A 21,077-nucleotide genomic window follows, 5' to 3' on the forward strand; every position below is an offset into this window, starting at 1 on the left:
GGGCTCTGTCTGTTGTAGGGGACTGTCTGTTGTAGGGGACTGTCTGTTGTAGGGGCTCTGTTTGTTGTAGGGGCTCTGTCTGTTGTAGGGGACTGTGTCTGTTGTAGGGGACTCTGTCTGTTGTAGGGGACTGTGTCTGTTGTAGGGGACTCTGTCTGTTGTAGGGGACTGTGTCTGTTGTAGGGGACACTGTCTGTTGTAGGGGCTCTGTCTGTTGTGGGGGACTGTGTCTGTTGTAGGGGACTGTGTCTGTTGTAGGGGACTGTCTGTTGTAGGGGACTCTGTCTGTTGTAGGGGACTGTGTCTGTTGTAGGGGCTCTGTCTGTTGTGGGGGACTGTGTCTGTTGTAGGGGACTGTCTGTTGTAGGGGACTCTGTCTGTTGTAGGGGACTCTGTCTGTTGTAGGGGACTGTGTCTGTTGTAGGGGACTGTGTCTGTTGTAGGGGGCTGTGTTGTAGGGGCTCTGTCTGTTGTGGGGGACTGTGTCTGTTGTAGGGGACTGTCTGTTGTAGGGGCTCTGTCTGTTGTAGGGGACTGTCTGTTGTAGGGGACTCTGTCTGTTGTATGGACTCTGTCTGTTGTAGGGGCTCTGTCTGTTGTGGGGGACTGTGTCTGTTGTAGGGGCTCTGTCTGTTGTAGGGGCTCTGTCTGTTGTAGGGGCTCTGTCTGTTGTAGGGACTCTGTCTGTTGTAGGGGCTCTGTCTGTTGTAGGGGCTGTGTCTGTTGTAGGGGACTGTGTTGTGGGGGACTGTGTTGTAGGGGTGAAGTGGGCGCATGTGCGCATGTGCGGAGCTCTTCTAGAGTGTGCCCATGCGCAGGACATTTCGGGAGTGTGCGCATGTGCGAAGTATTTTGGGCGGGAAAAGCCTGCGGAATCAGCCATGTTTGCCAGATGTTTCTGAGTTTATGTATTAAAGAAATAAGTTGCTTAAAGCTTAAATAAAGTTAAGTTAATTACGAGTAGTGAAAGTTTCATTTATCTCGCAACAATTTAAGCAACTTAACTCAGAAGTCAAACAGTTCGACTTGGGATGGAGAAGCTACTGAAACCACAACGCTTGGATCTGGATCCCAACTCACCTGCTGCTGCAAAGAATTGGAAGCACTGGCTTCGTATACTAAATAACTTCTTTGATGAGTGCGGCAATGATGCACCAGACAGACTCAAAACATTAATAAGCTTGGTCTCTTCTGATGTATATGATTACATAGAGGAATGTACAACTTATGATCTGCTATTGATGTACTAAGCAAACTCTTCGTTAAGACACCCAACGTGATATTCTCTCGACACCTCCTTGCTACTCGGAAACAAAAACCTGGTGAGTCACTTGATGAATTTTTACAAGAACTTCAAAGACTTAGTAAAGACTGTGCCTTCAAAGCAGTTACGGCTGATCAATATCGACAGGAAGTTATTCGAGAGTCTTTTATCAATGGTTTGGCATCGCCTTTAATACGACAGAGACTATTAGAACACAAAACCTTGGATTTACAGTCAGCTTACAATCAAGCTTACTCTTTAGACTTGGCTCAGAAAAATTCAGATGCTTATGGCTCATCTAATGTGTATTCTGCTGCAACTACTGCAAAATAATTTCACCCACGTACTAATATGGAGCAAATGGAAACAATTTCTACTGATAAAGGTGCCCTTGCTGCAGCATATAATTATTCAAAAAGGAACTGTTACTTTTGCGGGGGTAATATTCATAAGAGAGACATGTCCTGCTCGAGAGGCAACTTGTAATAGTTGTGGCAAGAAGGGACATTATTCTAGAGTATGCAAGTCCAAAGCAACTACTAAAACTGTGACTGGTGCCATATACACGCCTTCTTTATGTGCAATTACAGCTGCATTTCCTCAGAGCTCGTCTCATGCAGCTACAACGGTATCCATTAATGGACATACACTTAATGTACTACTTGATTCTGGCAGTTCAGAAATTTTTATAAGTGAACAAGTTGTGTCCCAACTAAATCTAATTCCTTCAAATAGAGAAATCTCGATGGCTCTGACAACTCTCAATACTCAAATTATAGGATCTTGTATTGTAGACTTTATTCTGAACAAAACTAGCTATAAATCTGTATGTCTTGGTATTTTGAAAAATATGTGTAGCGATATAATTCTAGGTCAGGATTTCCAGAAACTGCACAGATCACTTCAAATAATGTATGAAGGAACTATGCCTGATCTTGTATTGTCAAAGCCACCAGTATTGTGTGGTCTTTCTGCTGCATCTGTTGAATGTCCTTCATTATTCACTAATTTATCCTCCAAGTGCAAGCCAATTGCTACAAAATCAAGACATTTTAGTAAAGATGATAGGAACTTTAAAGTAACTAATCTTTTACAAGAGGGGATTATAAAACCCAGTTCTTCCCCTTGGAGGGCACAAGTTGTCGTGGTTAAGGACCCCTTGGAGAGACATAGAAAGAGACTCTGCATTGATTACTCTCAAACTATAAACCAGTTCACGGAGCTTGATGCATATCCATTACCTCGAATAGAAGAGATTATCAATACATTAGCTAAGTGTAAGTTATTCTCTACTTTTGACTTAAAAAGTGCATACTATCAAATTCTTCTGAAGGAATCAGAGAAGAAATACACTGCGTTTGAAGCAAATGGGAAATTATATCACTACTGCAGAGTTCCTTTTGGGGTAACTAATGGCGTGGCTGTTTTTCAGAGAGAGATGGACAAACTTGTTGAACAGGAAAACCTTAAAGATACTTTCCCTTATCTTGATAATATAACTATTGCAGGAAAAGACCAAACTGAACATGATGAAAATGTACAACGGTTTTTAGATGTTGTGCATTCTAAAAATCTAACATTAAATGAGGCCAAGTCAATAACATCAGTATCATCAATTAATATTCTTGGTTATTGGGTTGGAAATGATATAATCAAGCCTGATCCAGAAAGACTCCGCCCACTCCAAGAGATACCTATTCCAGCAACATTAAACTCTCTACGAAGGGCTCTTGGGATGTTTGCATATTATGCCAAACGGATACCAAATTTTTTTGACAAAATTCAACCTTTGATTAGAGCAAAATCTTTCCCCCTTGACTCTACAGCAATTGGTGCCTTTACTTCTTTAAAGAAACAATTGGAATCTGCGACATTGCACGCCATCGATGAGGATCTCCCCTTTGTTGTTGTATGTGATGCCTCTGATTTAGCAGTATCAGCTACATTAAATCAAGGAGGACGACCAGCGGCTTTCATGTCTCGTACTCTCCAAGGTAGTGAATTGCGCTACCCACCCGTCGAAAAGGAAGCTACAGCAATTATTGAAGCAGTGAGGAAATGGAGTCATTTCCTTGCTCGCCAGCACTTCACTTTGATAACAGATCAGCGTTCAGTAGCTTTTATGCTGGATAATCGGAAACGAACGAAGATTAAAAATAGTAAAATTCATGAATGGAGGATTGAATTCTCCGCATATAGTTATTCAATTGAGTACCGCCCTGGTAAGGATAATGTTGCTCCGGACACATTAACTTGAGCATTTTGTGCCTCTGTTCATTCTTCTGCACTCACTGATCTTCACAATGGGCTGTGTCATCCTGGAGTCACTCGTTTATTACACTATGTTCGTTCCAAAAATTTACCTTTCTCTACAGAAGATGTGAAGATGACGTGTGCTTCATGTAGAATCTGTGCTGAATTAAAACCAAGGTTCTTCCGTCCTGAAGAAGGAAGATTGATCAAAGCTACTCAACCTATGGAACGTTTGAGTATTGACTTCAAAGGGCCTTTACCATCCTCCTCTCAAAATGTTTATATACTTACCTTAGTTGACGAATATTCGAGGTTTCCATTTGCCTTTCCTTGTCCAAATATTTCAGCTGCTATGGTTATCAAATGTTTAGATCAACTGTTTTCATTCTGTGGATTTCCAAGTTACATACATTCTGATAGGGGCACCTCATTCATGTCAAAAGATTTAAAGGACTACCTTTCTAAGAGAGGAATTGCAACAAGTAAAACAACACCATATCATCCTATTGGAAATGGTCAGGTTGAGAGGTATAACGGAATCATTTGGAAAGCAGTGAAACTGGCTTTAAAGTCAAATGATATACCAGATCAGCAGTGGGAATGTGTTCTACCAGATGCATTACACTCCATCAGATCTCTACTGTCAACTGCTACCAATACTACTCCACACGAACGGTTCTTTAACTTCAAACGGCGTTCTTCTAGTGGTACTTCTCTGCCATCATGGTTGACGAGCCCTGGGCCTGTGTTGCTTCGTCGGTATGTCCGATTAAATAAGAATGAACCTTTTGTTGATGAAGTTGAACTGACTGATGTCAACCCTTCTTATGCAACTATCAAGTATCGGGATGGACGTCAGTCAACTGTCTCACTTGGTGACCTTGCACCATGTCCATCTTCTCCATCAGCTCCGTCACTTCCTGATAACACTAATCGGGAATTTCCTCCAACACTTCCAGCATCCTCTATGGAAACTTCTACAAGAAATTCTAAAATTGAAAATCTAAATAACAATATGAGTGAAGTTGATGACCAAGCAATATATCTACCCCCAGCTATTGAAACACCGGTATCTCCTGAGGCTCCAGTGTTGCGACGGTCATCAAGACGTATTAAACCTCCTGACCGTCTCAACTTATAAATAGGAGGGGAGAATGAAGTGGGCGCATGTGCGGATGTGTGGAGCTCTTCTAGAGTGTGCGCATGTGCGAAGTATTTCGGGCGGGATAAAGCCTGCGGAATCAGCCATGTTTGCCAGACGTTTCTGAGTTTATGTATTAAAGGAATAAGTGCTTAAAGCTTAAATAAAGTTAAGTAATTACTGTCTGTTGTAGGGGGGACTGTGTTGTAGGGGGGGCTGTGTGGTGGGGGGGACTGTGTTGGGGGGGGACTGTGTTGTGGGGGGGACTGGGTGTGGGGACTGTGTTGTAGGGGGGACTGTGTTGTAGGGGGGGACTGTGTTGTAGGGGGGACTGTGTTGTGGGGGGGACTGTGTTGTAGGGGGACTGTGTTGTAGGGGGGACTGTGTTGTAGGGGGGGACTGTGTTGTGGGGGTAGGGGGTGTTGTTGTGGGGGGGACTGTGTTGTGGGGGGGGACTGTGTTGTAGGGGGGACTGTGTTGTGGGGGGGACTGTGTTGTAGGGGGGGACTGTGTTGTAGGGGGGGACTGTGTTGTAGGGGGGACTGTGTTGTAGGGGGGACTTTGTAGGGGGGACTGTGTTGTGGGGGGGACTGTGTTGTAGGGGGGGACTGTGTTGTGGGGGGACTGTGTTGTAGGGGGGACTGTGTTGTAGGGGGGACTGTGTTGTAGGGGGGACTGTGTTGTAGGGGGGACTGTGTTGTGGGGGGGACTGTGTTGTAGGGGACTGTGTTGTAGGGGGGACTGTGTTGTAGGGGGGACTGTGTGTAGGGGGGACTGTGTTGTGGGGGGGACTGTGTGTGTAGGGGAGTGTGTTGTAGGGGGGGACTGTGTTGTGGGGGGGGGACTGTGTTGTGGGGGGGACTGTGTTGTGGGGGGGACTGTGTTGTGGGGGGGGGACTGTGTTGTGTGTGTGGGGGGGGACTGTGTTGTAGGGGAGTGTGTTGGGGGGGGACTGTGTTGTAGGGGGGGACTGTGTGTGGGGGGACTGTGTTGTAGGGGGGACTGTGTTGTGTAGGGGGGACTGTGTTGTGGGGGGGGGACTGTGTTGTAGGGGGGACTGTTGTGGGGGGGACTGTGTTGTAGGGGGGACTGTGTTGTAGGGGGGGACTGTTGTGGGGGGACTGTGTTGTAGGGGGGACTGTTGTGTAGGGGGGGACTGTGTTGTAGGGGGGGGACTGTGTTGTAGGGGGGGGGGGGACTGTGTTGTGGGGGGGGACTGTTGTGGGGGGACTGTGTGTTGGGGGGACTGTTGTGGGGGGGTGTGGGGGACTGGGGGGGGGGACTGTGTTGTGGGGGGGACTGTGTTTGTGGGGGGTGTTGTGGGGGGACTGTGTTGGGGGGGACTGTGTTGTGGGGGGGGACTGTGTTGTGGGGGGGGGGGGGACTGTGTTGTGGGGGGACTGTGTTGTGGGGGGGACTGTGTTGTGGGGGGGACTGGACTGTGTGTGGGGGGGGGGACTGTGTTGTAGGGGGGACTGTGTTGTTGTGGGGGGGACTGTGTTGGGGGGGACTGGTTGGGGGGGACTGTGTGTGGGGGGGACTGTGTTGTGGGGGGGACTGTGTGTGTGGGGGGGACTGTGTTGTGGGGGGGACTGTGTGTGGGGGGGGACTGTGTGTGTGGGGGGGGGTGTTGTGGGGGGGGGACGTGGTGGGGGGACTGTGTTGTGGGGGGGACTGTGTTGTGTGGGGGACTGTGTTGTGGGGGGGACTGTGTTGTGGGGGGGACTGTGTTGTGGGGGGGACTGTGTTGTGGGGGGGACTGTGTTGTGGGGGGGACTGTGTTGTGGGGGGGACTGTGTTGTGGGGGGGGACTGTGTTGTGGGGGGGACTGTGTTGTAGGGTGTTGTACTGTGTTGTGGGGGGGACTGTGTTGTGGGGGGGGTGTGTGGGGGGGACTGTGTGTAGGGGGGACTGTGTGGGGGGGGGGGACTGTGTTGTGGGGGGGACTGGTGTGTGGGGGGGACTGTGTTGTGTTGGGGGGGGGACTGTGTTGTGGGGGGGACTGTGTTGTGGGGGGGGGACTGTGTTGTGGGGGGGACTGTGTTGTGGGGGGGACTGTGTTGTGGGGGGGGACTGTGTTGTGGGGGGGACTGTGTTGTGGGGGGGGACTGTGTTGTGGGGGGGACTGTGTTGTGTGGGGGGGACTGTGTTGTGGGGGGGGACTGTGTTGGGGGGGGACTGTGTGTAGGGGGGACTGTGTTGTGGGGGGGACTGTGTTGGGGGGGACTGTGTTGTGGGGGGGACTGTGTTGTGGGGGGGACTGTGTGTGTGGGGGGGACTGTGTTGTGGGGGGGACTGTGTTGTGGGGGGGACTGTGTTGTGTTGGGGGGGGACTGTGTTGTGGGGGGGGGGGGTGTTGTGGGGGGGGACTGTGTTGTGGGGGGGACTGTGTTGTAGGGGGGGACTGTGTTGTGGGGGGGGGACTGTGTTGTGGGGGGGACTGTGTTGTGGGGGGGGACTGTGTTGGGGGGGGGACTGTGTTGTGGGGGGGACTGTGTTGTGGGGGGGACTGTGTTGTGGGGGGGGGACTGTGTTGGGGGGGGTGTGACTGTGTTGTAGGGGGGACTGTGTTGTGTAGTGGTAGGGGGGACTGTGTTGTGGGGGGACTGTGTTGTGTTGTGTTGTAGGGGGGGACTGTGTTGTGGGGGGACTGTGTGTAGGGGGGGGACTGTGTTGTAGGGGGGACTGTGTTGTAGGGGGGACTGTGTTGTAGGGGGGACTGTGTTGTGGGGGGGACTGTGTTGTAGGGGGGACTGTGTGTAGGGGGGACTGTGTTGTGGGGGGACTGTGTTGTAGGGGGGACTGTGTTGTGGGGGGACTGTGTTGTAGGGGGGGACTGTGTTGTAGGGGGGGACTGTGTTGTGGGGGGGACTGTGTTGTGGGGGGGACTGTGTTGTGGGGGGGGACTGTGTTGTAGGGGGGGACTGTGTGGTAGGGGGGACTGTGTTGGGGGGGGACTGTGTTGTAGGGGGGGGACTGTGTTGTGGGGGGGACTGGTGTGGGGGGGGGGACTGTGTTGTAGGGGGGGACTGTTGTGGGGGGGACTGTGTGTGGGGGGACTGTGTTGTAGGGGGGACTGTTGTGGGGGGGACTGTGTTGTGGGGGGGACTGTGTTGTAGGGGGGACTGTGTTGTAGGGGGGGGGACTGCGTTGTGGGGGGGGGACTGCGTTGTGGGGGGGACTGTGTGGGGGGGACTGTTTGTGGGGGGGGGGGACTGTGTTGTGGGGGGGGCTGTGTTGTAGGGGGGACTGTGTTGTAGGGGGGGACTGTGTTGTGGGGGGGACTGCGTTGTGGGGGGGACTGTGTTGGGGGGGGACTGTGTGGGGGGGACTGTTGTGGGGGGACTGTGTTGTGGGGGGGGGCTGTGTTGGGGGGGGGCTGTGTTGTGGGGGGGACTGTGTTGTGGGGGGGGCTGTGTTGTAGGGGGGACTGTTGTGGGGGGGACTGTGTGTGGGGGGGGCTGTGTTGTGGGGGGGGCTGTGTTGTGGGGGGGGGGACTGTGTTGTGGGGGGGGCTGTGTTGTGGGGGGGGGACTGTGTTGGGGGGGGGACGTGTTGTGGGGGGGGACTGTGTTGTGGGGGGGACTGTGTTGTGGGGGGGACTGTGTCTGTTGGGGGGACTCTGTCATTATTGCGGCTTGGGGGGAGGGGGAGCAGACGTTGGAGCTGCGGGATATCGAGGAGACCCCAGTGAGGGTGTCATGGTGATGCTTCTATGACAGCAACCCCTTCTGTGATGGAGGTGGGGAACCCCCGGTCCCTTAAACATGAGGACATCTCGGATGTCCTGGTACGGCACACCTCATCCTGGGAGCAGATGCGGCGTAGATGGAGGAATTGGGAGTAGGGGATAGAGTCTTTGCAGGAGGCAAGGTGGGAAGAAGTGTAGTCAAAATAATTGTGGGAGTCAGTGGATTTGTAATAGACAAAATGTGTAGGAAGGAACTGCAGATGCTGGTTTAAACCGAAGATAGACACAAAATGCTGGCATGTCTGAAGAAAGGTCTCGACCCGAAACATCACCCATTGCTTCGCTCCAGAGATGCTGCCTGTCCCGCTGAGCTACTCCAGCATTTAGTGTCTGTCCTCTGTTTGTAATAGATGTCAGTCGATCGTATATCTCCTGTGATGGAGATGGTGAGATCAAGAAACGGAAGGGAGGTGTCGGGAGATGGTCCTAGTTAATTTCAGTGCCGGATGCAAATTGGTGGTGAAGTGAATGAACTCCATGTGTTCTGCATGGGTGCAGGAGGTAGCACCAATGCAGTCGTCCATTCGGGTGGCCGTGGCTACTACACCTTTAATTTTGAGGAAGCAGGGGGAGTCGAAGTTGTTAAAAATAAGGAGTAGCACCATGCTATTGTTGTAAGAATTCGGTAAAGGGTGTCCATGTCTTAAGAAATTGATCTGCTTTTTCCGCCAAGACAAGCCTAATGTTTTCCAAATGTAGTGTCTCGGACATGTTTGTGATCCACATCTTCACTGTAGGGGCTGTTGGCTGTTACCAAAATTGAAGTATTCATTTTTTCGCCGTTATTAGGCCATAGTTAAGGAAACGTCTTTGAAATATCGTTAGCTCAGAACAGACCTCTGACGTACCTAATGCGATCAGTTTTATGTCGGGATCCAATTTAGTTTTAAGTATTTTGGCAAATATATATCAAAAATTTAAATTTAAATCCGATGCTGGGTTGGGTGAGGCGGGCGGGGGGGGGGGGGGGGGGGACGAGGGGCAAGGTAGATCTCCACTTTTCTTTTCCTTTTTTCTTATTTCTATATCTTTCTGCCACACTGCTTGGGTAGTTTAAGGGATTCTCTTTTGTTCTTCTTCAATCTATCTTTCTACTTTCTACTTTTTTTTCTTTCTAGTTTTCTTTTTAATTTCCTTTTTCATTTTCACAATCCATATAACCATATAACAATTACAGCACGGAAACAGGCCATCTCGGCCCTACAAGTCCGTGCCGAACACATTTTTTTTCCCCTTAGTCCCACCTGCCTGCACTCATACCATAACCCTCCATTCCCTTCTCGGCCATATGCCTATCCAATTTATTTTTAAATGATACCAATGAACCTGCCTCCACCACTTCCACTGGAAGCTCATTCCACACAGCTACCACTCTCTGAGTAAAGTAGTTCCCCCTCATATTACCCCTAAACTTCTGTCCCTTAATTCTGAAGTTCAGGTTATAAGGTTAAAAATGAAGCTGTACAACAAATTGTATAATTTTAGATGCCGATGTTTTATCTCTGTACAAATGGTTCTAATAAAAACAAACAAAGAACTAAATAAAATAAGGAGTTGCTCCGCTAGGCGGAGGAGATTGTTGGTGGAGGGAAATTGGCTGGTTCTGTGGTTCTGAGGAAGAAACTGACGAGTCTGTGCCACTTGGCGATTTTTTCGGTGATTGCCGGCATCATTGAGTGACGCATCATTCGGTTTGTACTCGCTAGAATTTAGGAGATTGAGGGGGGATCTTATAGAAACTTACAACATTCTTAAAGGGTTGGACAGGCTAGACGCAGGAAGATTGTTCCCGATGTTGGGGAAGTCCAGAACTAGGGGTCACAGTTTAAAGGATAAGAGCAAAGTCTTTTAGGACCGAGATGAGAAAATCATTTTTCACAAAGAGAGTGGTGAATCTGTGGAATTCTCTGCCACAGAAGGTAGTTGAGGCCACAGTTCATTGGCTATATTTAAGAGGGAGTTAGATGTGGCCCTTGTGGCTAAAGGGATCAGGGGGTATGTAGAGAAGGCAGGGATGGGATACTGAGTTGGATGATCAGCCATGATCATATTGAATGGCGGTGCAGGCTCGAAGGGCCGAATGGCCTCTACTCCTGCACCTATTGTCTATGTTTCTATGTATCAGGTCACCAAAAAATTAGCGGCATGATGACGTATGATGCGTGGTGTTTTTTCCAGTCTCGCAACATTTCTTTTGTCGCCGCTGGATCTTGAAATGTTCAAAATCTTTTGGCGACACTGATATGACGCCGGCAGTCGCCGAAAAAACTCAGCAATTGAGACAGGCCCTTGAGGGTATTCAGGCCTTCCTGGAGGGGGCTGGAGGTAAGGCTGTGGTAGAGATGAGGGAACAAGGGTTTTGATGGTGTTTGTGTACATTTGGTTCCATGCACAGCTTGATGTGACCACACACAAAGGAGGCCATCAGAATGACGGCAGTGGCAGCTGTATCACCTCCTCCTACCTCTGGAGACTTGGTCCACCACAACAGGTCATGATTTACAATATCCAGAGTCTCTGTCCAGAATCTCCAGATGAAATGGATCTCTGGGGCAATGAGGCCTCTGGGGCAAGGAAGACTTCAACAGAAAGAGGAACATCAGAAGCTAGAGAAACCTCGGGATCAAAGGAGCCCATGGGCAAGAGGGACAGGGGCAAGAGGGACTTCAAGGACATCTGGAGCAATAGGCCCTCTGGGGAAAGTGGGGCCCCAAGAGCAACATTTCCACTCATAGACAATAGACAGTAGGTGCAGGAGTAGGCCATTCGGCCCTTCGAACCAGCACCGCCATTCAATGTGATCATGGCTGATCATTCCCAATCAGTACCCCGTTCCTGCCTTCTCCCCATATCGCCTGACCCCGCTAATAAGAGCCCTATCTAGCTCTCTCTTGAAAGTATCCAGAGAACCTGCCTCCACCGCCCTCTGAGGCAGAGAATTCCACAGACTCACAACTCTCTGTGTGAAAAAGTGTTTCCCCATCTCCGTTCTAAATGGCAGACCCCTTATTCTTCAACTGTGGCCCCTGGTTCTGGACTCCCCCAACATCGGGAACATGTTTCCTGCCTCTAGTGTGTCCAAACCCTTAATAATCCATTCAAGGACCCAAGCAGTCGTCCTCCCCCCTCGGCTCCATGCAAGGACCCAAGCAATCGTTGCTTTCGGCAAAGACCGCTCCCTCCGTAACTCCCTGGTCAATTCTTCCCTTCCCTACCGCACCACCCCCTCCCCAGACACTTTCCGTTGCAACCGCAAGAGATGCTACACTTGTCGCTTTACCTCCCCCCTCGACTCCATTCAAGGACCCAAGGAGTCATTCCAGGTGCGACAGAGGTTCACCCGCATCTCCTCCAACCTCATCTATTGCATCCGCTGCTCTAGATGTCAGCTGATCTACATCGGTGAGACCAAGCGTAGGCTTGCCGATCGTTTCGCCGAACACCTCTGCTTGGTCCGCATTAACCAATCTGATCTCCCAGTGGCTCAGCACTTCAACTCCCCCTCCCATTCCAAATTCGACCTTTCTGTCCTGGGCCTCCTCCATGGCCAGAGTGAGCACCGCCTCATATTCTGCTTGGGCAGTTAGTACCCTAGCGACATGAACATTGACCTCCAATTTCTGGTAGCCCTTGCTGTCTCCTCCCCTTCTCAGCTCAGCCTCTGGCTCCTCCTCTTTCTTTCTCCTTTCTTCTCCGCCCCCTCCCACCCTACATAAGTCTGAAGAAGGGTTTTGGCCTGAAACGTTGCCTATTTCCTTCGCTCCATAGATGCTGCTGCACCCGCTGAGTTTCTCCAGCTTTTTTTTGTGTACCTTCGATTCTCCAGCATCTGCAGTTCCTTCTTAAACACAGGTTTAGAGGGTAATGGGCCAAGCATGGGCAGGAGGGATTAGTGTAGATGGGGCATGTTGGTCGGTGTGGGCAAGTTGGACTGCAGGGCCAGTTTCCACACTATGACAATCTCTGGTGTAAGACTACATCTGCTCAGACCTCCAGTCTGCACTGTGAAGCCCAGGTCTGGGCAACAAATCAGACATGTGAGCGGGTGCAAATTGATGAAGTGCTGAATACTCTGTTTGCGTCTTCGACAGGGTGACTGGAGGTGAATTATTTGAAGACATTGTCGCCAGAGAGTACTACAGTGAAGCTGACGCAAGGTAAGGTCTTCCGTCCATCACCTTTCACCCCTCGACTCTGACGTTTCCGCGGTAACACTTGTACATCAGACATCATGGCTGCTGAGGGTTCCCTTGTCCCATCAGCTGCACGACCCACTCACTCCCGCTGTTGTGGGAACGCTTCTGACCTAGGGAAGAAAGGAGACTAAAGGAGAGATGGCACGGTGGCACAGCGGTAGAGTTGCTGCCTCACAGCGCCAGAGACCCGGGTTCGATCCTGACTACGGGTGCTGTCTGTAGGGAGTTTGCACGTTCTCCCCATGACCTGTGTGGGTTTTCCCCGGGAGCTCCGGGTTCCTCCCACACTCCAAAAACGTACAGGTTTGCAGGTTAATTGGCTTGGTAAAATTGTAAACTATCCCCCCAGTGTGTGTGTGTAGGATAGTGTTAATGTGCAGGGATCGCTGGTTGGCAGGGACTCGATGGGCTGAAGGGCCTGTTTCTGCGCTGTATCTCTAAACTAAACTAAACTAAACAAGAAGCTGCTCAGTTAGTTTTTGACCGGAGTCCTGCCACACCAGACCGTTAGTGACAACAACATTTCCAGGTACACAAAAATGCTGGTGAAACTCAGCGGGTGAGGCAGCATCTATGGAGCAAAGGAATTTTTCTCACAGAGAGTGGTGAATCTGTGGAATTCTCTGCCTCAGAGGACAGTGGAGGCTGGTTCTCTGGATTTCAAGAGAGAGCTGGATAGGGCTCTTAAAAATAGCGGAGTCAGGGGATATGGGGAGAAGGCAGGGATGGGGTACTGATTGGGGATGATCAGCCATGATCACATTGAATGGCGGTGCTGGCTCGAAGGGCTGAATGGCCTACTCCTGCACCTATTGTCTATTGAGTGCCTACCGGTAAGGAAGGAATTGGTGACGTTTAGGGCCGAAACTTCGCCAATTACTTCTCTGCATAGATGCTGCCTCACCCGCTGAGTTCCTCCAGCATTTTGTGTCTACTTTCAATGTTACCAGCATCTGCAGTTCTTTCTTAAACAACTGCTGTGTTGTAAGCTGCCCAAGCGAAAGATGAGGTGCGGTCCCTCCAATTAAAGTTTGTCCTCTCTGTGACTCTGCCTGCCACAGGCGTTACTGGAGCACCCAGTGAATCGTGGGGTGAAGATGAAACTTAAACACTCACCTCCAGAAGTTAGCGTCGAACAAGGAGCAACGGGAGCTCAGCGAGATGCAAAGTTCAATAAACATTCTCCCAGCTCCCACGTTGGGAATTCTAAAGCCATGATGTCTGTGTGGAACAAGTTGCGATATTTGTCGTGATTTTCTGTCGCAAGCAGTGATCCTGTTAAAAACGTGTGTTAGGGGGCGGGGGAGAGCGGTCCTGGATTTAATAGCAGACAACAGCACTCTGTAAACCTGCCCAGACCAAAAACTGTGCAGGAAATGTCATTGGGTTCATTCCGTTTTGTGAATGATTTCAAACTAAGAAGCCTCTCAAGGTTGTTTGTCGAGAGAGAGAGCGAGAGAGAGAGAGAGAGATAGAGAGAGAGAGAGAGAGAGAGTACTTAGTTCTTTAGTACTTTTAGTACTTAGTTCTTTGGTACTTTTAGTACTTAGTTCTTTAGAACTTTTAGTACTTAGTTCTTTGGTACTTTTAGTACTTAGTTCTTTAGTAATTTTAGTACTTAGTTCTTTGGTAATTTTAGTACTTATTTCTTTAGTACTTTTACTACTTAATTCTTTAGTACTTTTAGTACTTAGTTCTTTAGTAATTTTAGTACTTAGTTCTTTAGTACTTTTAGTACTTAGTTCTTTAGTACTTTTAGTACTTAGTTCTTTAGAACTTTTGGTACTTAGTTCTTTAGTACTTTTAATACTTAGTTCTTTAGTACTTTTAGTACTTAGTTCTTTAGTACTTTAGTACTTTTAGTACTTAGTTCTTTAGTACTTTTAGTACTTAGTTCTTTAGTACTTTTAGTACTTAGTTCTTTAGTAATTTTAGTACTTAGTTCTTTAGTAATTTTAGTACTTAGTTCTTTAGTACTTTTAGTACTTAATTCTTTAGTACTTAGTTCTTTAATACTTTTAATACTTAGTTATTTAGTACTTTTAGTACTTACTTCTTTGATACTGTTAGTACTTAGTTCTTTAGTACTGTTAGTACTTAGGTCTTTAGTACCCTCAATACTTTGAAGTGCAAAGGGAAAGCCAAACTCGAATTGTCAGGCTGCAGACTGGAGGGGTAGTTTAGAGGGGACCATTATTTAGAATCTCAGGGACATTGTAGAGATGAGAAGGCGAGGAGTTAGAGGTGAGAGGGACTGGTTGAATGGGTGACACTGTCTCTTGTTGTGGTCCTGACACATCTATAATTACCTGACAGCATTCAATATAATTAAAGGCAGAAGATGAGACTCTTGGCCTTTCAATTCTCTGATTAAATTCAAACTACTTTCCACAGATTAAAAAGACACTCAACAATGGCAAGAGTAGTTAATTGTTATTTGCACTGGGAAGGGTTTAATGGGAAAGGGAACAATTGTTACGCTATGGATTTACTGCAATAAACGATTCACACAATAAATAAATAAATAAATATACAATAAGCAAAACACAATAAATTATCAGTTCTAGTTTAGAGATACAGCGCGGAAACAGGCCCTTCAGCCCACGGAGTCCGATACTAGCACTACCCTAGCCCACTACGAACAATTTGCAATCTTTACCCAAGGCCAATTAACCTATAAGCCTGTACATCTTTGTAGTGCAGGAGAAACCAGAGCACCAGGGGAAAACCCACGCGGGCAAGGGGAGAACGGGCAAACTCCGCGCAGACAGCACCCGTAGTTGGGATCGAACCCGAGGCAGCAGTAGAGTTGCCGCCATACAGCTCCACCGTGCCTCCCTCGGTTATACTAGGTTTCAGATTGTAAAACCTAGAACATGCCAAAGGACAGCACAGGAACAGGCCCTTCGGCCCACAATGTCCATGCTGAACGTGATGCCAAGTTAAAGTAATCTCTTCCACCCGCATGTGATCCGCACCACACCAGCACACACACCACCCTGGCTTGGAGACATATCACTGTGTCTTAACTATAGAACATACATCAGTGCAGTACAGGAACAGGATCTTCGGCCCACAATGTCCATGCCAAACATGTCGCTAAGCAACACTAATCTCCTCTGCCCGCAGGTTGATCCATATCCCTCCATTCCCCGCATATCCATGTGCCTGTCTAAAAACCTCTTAAACACCACCATCATATCTGCCTCCACCACCACCCCCGGCAACTTGTTCCAGGCACCCACCACCCTCTGTGTAAAACAACTTGCGCCGCATTCATGTGCCTACAACAGGGCTTCACAGGCTCTCCCGTAGCGTAGTGTTACCTTTGGGACTGGCGGGAGACGGAAAGTTTAGTCGAGGATGTGCTTTTCCGATCAGCCAGCGAGACGGGGTTTCTGTGAAGAAGTGCGGACAACCTTGAAGGCTTAGTGCTGAGCAGCTGGCAGTTAATCCAACGTGCCACTGTTTGGTTACTACCCAGCGACGCCAAACTGTGAGGGGGTCTGCGCGTTTACCTGGTTAATTCTAGCCAGGGGGGAGAGGGGAATGAAAGCAGGCTTGCGTTGTGTTAACAGGATCACTGCGCAAGGGGCTGCCCACATCCATCGTCAGATTCACCGGCTTACTGAGCCGCCGATGAACGCTCCTTGGTCATGACGGCGGCGTGGGAAGCCCCTTAATGTTATTCAGTTCGTGGGGAATGGCCGGTGGGATCATGAGGTTGCTGCCTCCCTCACTCGCTCAAACAGTACTCAGAAACAAACTTCCAGCAAAACCCCACACACCCCACAGCTGTTGATTTACTTGTGTGAACTAAAATCTCACTCTTTCTGCACTCCAGAGCTCTCGTTTCCCCTTCAGTGTGTTTTACTCCGTACTCACATCGTCTCATCCAAGCGACGTCACTGCTGAATGTTGTCCGTGTATTTTTCTCCCCCTTCTGTCTGTCTCTCTGATCCACGTTCTGAAAAGGAGTTTAGTAGTTGTAATTGTGTACGTGAGCTAGGCAGGATGAGCAAGGTAATTTCTGACGCTTGAATCCTCTCCTAACCTGTCCCATCGACCCAGGGTTCCGAATCAAATTGGTGATTGTGTTTAAAGTAATCGACAAAGCGTAGCGGCGCATGCAGGTATCGAACCCGGCGCTCGGAGGCCGCGGTCACGTGACTCGGGAGGGGCTGCTTGTTTTGCTTTTGCCCGTTAGTCCAACGCTGACCAACATTGTGGCCAGATGTGTCTAGAGAACCTGTAAACTGGAAACCAAACTTTTCAATAAAGATCTGTTGGGAAACTTGAGTTGTCATTCTTCAGACTGCCAATAAAGTCGTTGTCACGGGCTGGGATGGTGGACACGAGTATGAATCTTTGACTGTCAGGACCAGGGATTTATTTGACCCCTAAATAAGGTGACTGTGCTACTGTGCTAAAGAATGTCAGTGTGCTGTGTTCACTGATGAGAATGGACCATTGAGCCTATAGAGATACAGCTTGGAGACAGGTCCTTCAGCACCAACCAGCGATTGCCCCGTGACACTAGTACTCGAACTACTCTACACACGAGGGACCCCATTTTATAATTTACCAAAGCCAATTAACCTACAAACCCTGCACGTCTTTGGAGTGTGGGAGGAAACCGGAGCACCCAAGGAAAACCCACGCGGTCACAGGGAGAGAGTACAAACTCCGTACAGACAAGCACCCGTGGTCAGGATTGAACACGGGTCTCCGGCGCTGTGAGGCAGCAACCCTACCGCTGCGCCACCGTGCCAGGTTGGCCACAGAGTCATTGTTATTCAGACGTCAGATCAAAGACCGTCGGCAATGTTTCTCTCCGTCGCTGCCTGACGAGGTGGCAATCTCTACATCAACCTGCAGCCTGTTGCTTAGAATGCTCGCATCCTGCTTTGCTTTCCAATACTCGGTCCGGGACCTATCCCAGTGTGTGGTTCCTGGCTTTGGATCGTCCAGAGAGGGAGAGAAGCCTCCGATTGACCGGACTAAGGATCACCTGCCTCCAGCCTCCACACAATGGCAACAGAGACCAGAGCAGGCAACACGGACCACCGGTGGTCACGTCTACCATGGAGACACAACGAGGCGCATGGTGACTGGCCCAGAGCAAGGATGGACCCACAGCCGCCGAGAAGGAAGACTCGGCAGACTGGCCTTAGCCTGGTTCACCTCCGCGATGAAGAACCCGGCGGGCCGCTGCCTGCTGCGGGGAAGCTCGGATGCCCCGCAGACGGGAGAGTGGAGGAGGACGGACAAGAGGAGTGGGCTGGTGGGAGAGGGTCTGGGGCCCTGCCTCAGCACCTGCAAGGAGGTGCCACATGACACAAAGGTGGTTGGGCAAGGAGAAGGACGTCGGTTGGCGGTCGAGGGTGACAGAGGGAGCCCTGCAGCAGCCTGCGGCCTACCTGGATCGGGGCATCTTTCTTTATAAACAGCGCCAGGATATGGCAACTGCATTTGTGGGTCGTGCAACAGAATTCCACTCCGCTGTGCATACATGACGATAAAGAACCATTGGTTAGGGAATAGCTCCGTCCGAGACCGCAGGAAATTGCAGAGAATTGCAGCTGCACTCCCTCCTCTCCCCACTCCCCACTCCCATCAGGCAAGAGGTTCAGAAGTGTGAAAACGCACACCTACAGATTCAGGGACTGTTTCTTCCCAGCTGTTATCAGGCAACTGAACCATCCTACCCAAACCAGGAAGCAGTGCTGAACTACTCCTGAAAAGGGAGTAGCCAGGGTGCGACTGGTCCTTGATTATGCTGCTGGCCTTGCCGAGGCAGCGTGAGGTATACATTGAGTCAGTAGAAGGGAGGTTGGTTTGTGCTGCTAAAGCCATTCACATAGTAAAGCCACAACCGATGAGGAAGAGGGGACAGGAACAACTCGCCACTGATGGGAAGTAACAAGAGTTTAATGTGTACAAGGCCCACAGGCCCACTTTACTTATTATTGATCACAGCCTTGTTTGACAACAAGTCGCTGGTTATTCTCTAGTCTTTGCAAAACTGTTTCCCGCAAGTGATCACTGCTCTCACATTTAATTACAATCATTAGGCTGGGACAAGACGGCTTATTGTTTTAACATTGGAGTCGAAGGAAAGGATAGCAGGGCTTAGTTTGAAACATAGTGTACCTCTCTGGTTGAGGTGTTAGGGGACCAGTTTTGGTCCCCTAATTCTTGCTTTTGAGGGAGTGCAGCATAGGTTTACAAGGTTAATTCCCGGGATGGCTGGACTGTCATATGCTGAGAGAATGGAGCAGCTGGGCTTGTACACTCTGGAGTTTAGAAGGATGAGAGAGGATCTCATTGAAACATATAAGATTGTTAAGGGCTTGGACATGCTAGAGGCAGGAAACATGTTCCCGATGTTGGGGGAGTCTAGAACCAGGGGCCACAGTTTAAGAATAAGGAGTAAGCCATTTAGAACGGAGATGAGGAAACACTTTTTCTCACAGAGAGTGGCGAGTCTGTGGAATTCTCTGCCTCAGAGGGCAGTGGAGGCAGGTTCTCTGAATGCTTTCAAGAGAGGGCTAGATAGGGCTCTTAAAAATAGCGGAGTCAGGGGATATGGGGAGAAGGCAGGAACGGGGTACAGATTGGGGATGATCAGCCATAATCACATTGAATGGCGGTGCTGGCTCGAAGGGCCAAATGGCCTACTCCTGCACCTATCGTCTATTGTCTATTAAATCTCCCATTAGCAGGTACCGCCATTGTTTGGATTGGTATTTGGAGGCTCGATGCTCTCTCCTGGTTCAGTGAGCATGTCCTTCACGGTTCAGCTCAGACTTGCCCCATCTAGGCCCATCTCCACCCTCAATCACCTCCCACTTCCCCCCCCCCCTCCTCGGCCTTCTATCCCAGGTGCATTCCAGCCATGGGACTAGAGTCATGGCGTTATATATATCCATACATTCTAGAAGCAGAATAATTTTGTCCATCAAATCTACTCCGCCATTCAACAGTGGCTGATCTATCTCTCCCTCTCAACCCCATTCTCCTGCCTTTTCCCCATAACCCCTGACACCCGGACTAAACAAGAATCTATCAATCTCCATTTTTAAAATATCCTTTGACATGGCCTCCACAGCGTGTGTGGCAGAAACAGCCACAGTATGGTGCGGCTTTGTTGCTACAGTAACAACTCACTGGCAACTTGAGGGCCTACACAAATTTAGCAAAGTCTCATAGATTCAACAACTATCTTCATCACCCCCGGTAAATGTCATTCATAGAACCTTACAGCGAGAAAACTGGCAATGAATTCCACCGATTTAACAGCCTGTGACAATAGCAAGGAAGCAGGCCCTTCGGCCCACCTTGTCCATTCTGGGTTTGTCTCATTTGCTTGCACTTGGGCCTTATCCCTCCAAACCCCATCCGTTTATCTGTCCAGTGGTGGGATTGCAGTCACAGATCATGGCATGGCTGTAGAGCGAACGTGGATGGATGGGGAAAAAACCCTCGTCTCTGTTACATGGCCTTCCAGCACCCGATACATCTTTACCCATCTCTCTCTCCCCACCTCGGGATCAAATCTTGTTACAGCCAACACACGAAGCACCACTGTGACTGCGCTTCAACATGAGGGGCACCTTGGTGACACTGCAGGATACAAACGGTGCAACAGAGGTGCTTGTGGCAGAAATGGAAGCAAACTGTTTGGAAATGGTCTTGATTTAGTTTAGTTTAGTTTAGTTTAGAGATACAGCATGGAAACAGGCCCTTCGGCCCACTGAGTCCTTTCTGACCCCATCCACTAGTTCTATCCTACACACTAGGGACAATTCACAAAGGCCCATTAACCTACAAACCTGCACGTCTTTGGAGTGTGGGAGACAGCACCCGAGGCCAGGATCGAACCCGGGACTCTGGAGTTGTGAGGCAGCAGCTCTACCCGCTGCGGCACCATGACCGCATGTTCCAACATTGCCCGCAACTTCGAGAAACCACAAGATATGAAAGTTGCTACAGAGGAACCTATCGTGGAAATGGATAATGGACACTTTGGAAATGAAGAACAGGGCCAGTATGAAGAAGGATCTCGACATGAAAAGTCACCCATCCTTATTCTCCAGAAATGCTGCCTGTTCCTTCAGTACTTTGTGTCTATTCCTAGTTTGGAAATGGTGTTGATTTTTGGCCACGACCACAGTCTAGAAATATCAGATCCACATACAATGCGGAAATTGGAAATCTCCTGCGACACTTCCATTGTCTCTCTTCCCCATCGCACTAGTCGATGTGTTTCCTGGCTGGAGGTCATAGCTTCAATGTCAGTATGGGCAAAGTTGAAAGAAGTCTCGCGGGGCAAGTTTTGGGTGCCTGGAATGCCCCGTTGGTGGAAGCATATGTGATAGTGGCATTTAAGAAACTTTTAGACAGCCACATGGATATGGAGGGATATCGATCGCCTACTTTAGAGGAGATTAGTTCAAATTGGTATCAAGT

General features: G+C 49.3%; 1 protein-coding gene across 50 annotated transcripts in view; it reads left to right on the plus strand.

The window, feature by feature from the left end:
* The window catches only part of LOC129713199 (calcium/calmodulin-dependent protein kinase type II subunit beta), a 264,536-nt gene that overhangs the window by 117,408 nt on the left and 126,051 nt on the right, over window positions 1-21,077 (plus strand). For all 50 annotated transcript variants that reach the window (XM_055662057.1, XM_055662062.1, XM_055662074.1 and 47 more), the window contains exon 5: window positions 12,501-12,566. In XM_055662057.1, the coding sequence (XP_055518032.1) occupies window positions 12,501-12,566 (66 nt within the window). The remainder of the gene's footprint in view (window positions 1-12,500; window positions 12,567-21,077) is intronic.

The sequence above is a fragment of the Leucoraja erinacea genome, chromosome 35 (genome assembly GCF_028641065.1).
Source record: "Leucoraja erinacea ecotype New England chromosome 35, Leri_hhj_1, whole genome shotgun sequence".
In the NCBI taxonomy this organism is placed as follows: Eukaryota; Metazoa; Chordata; class Chondrichthyes; order Rajiformes; family Rajidae; genus Leucoraja; species Leucoraja erinaceus.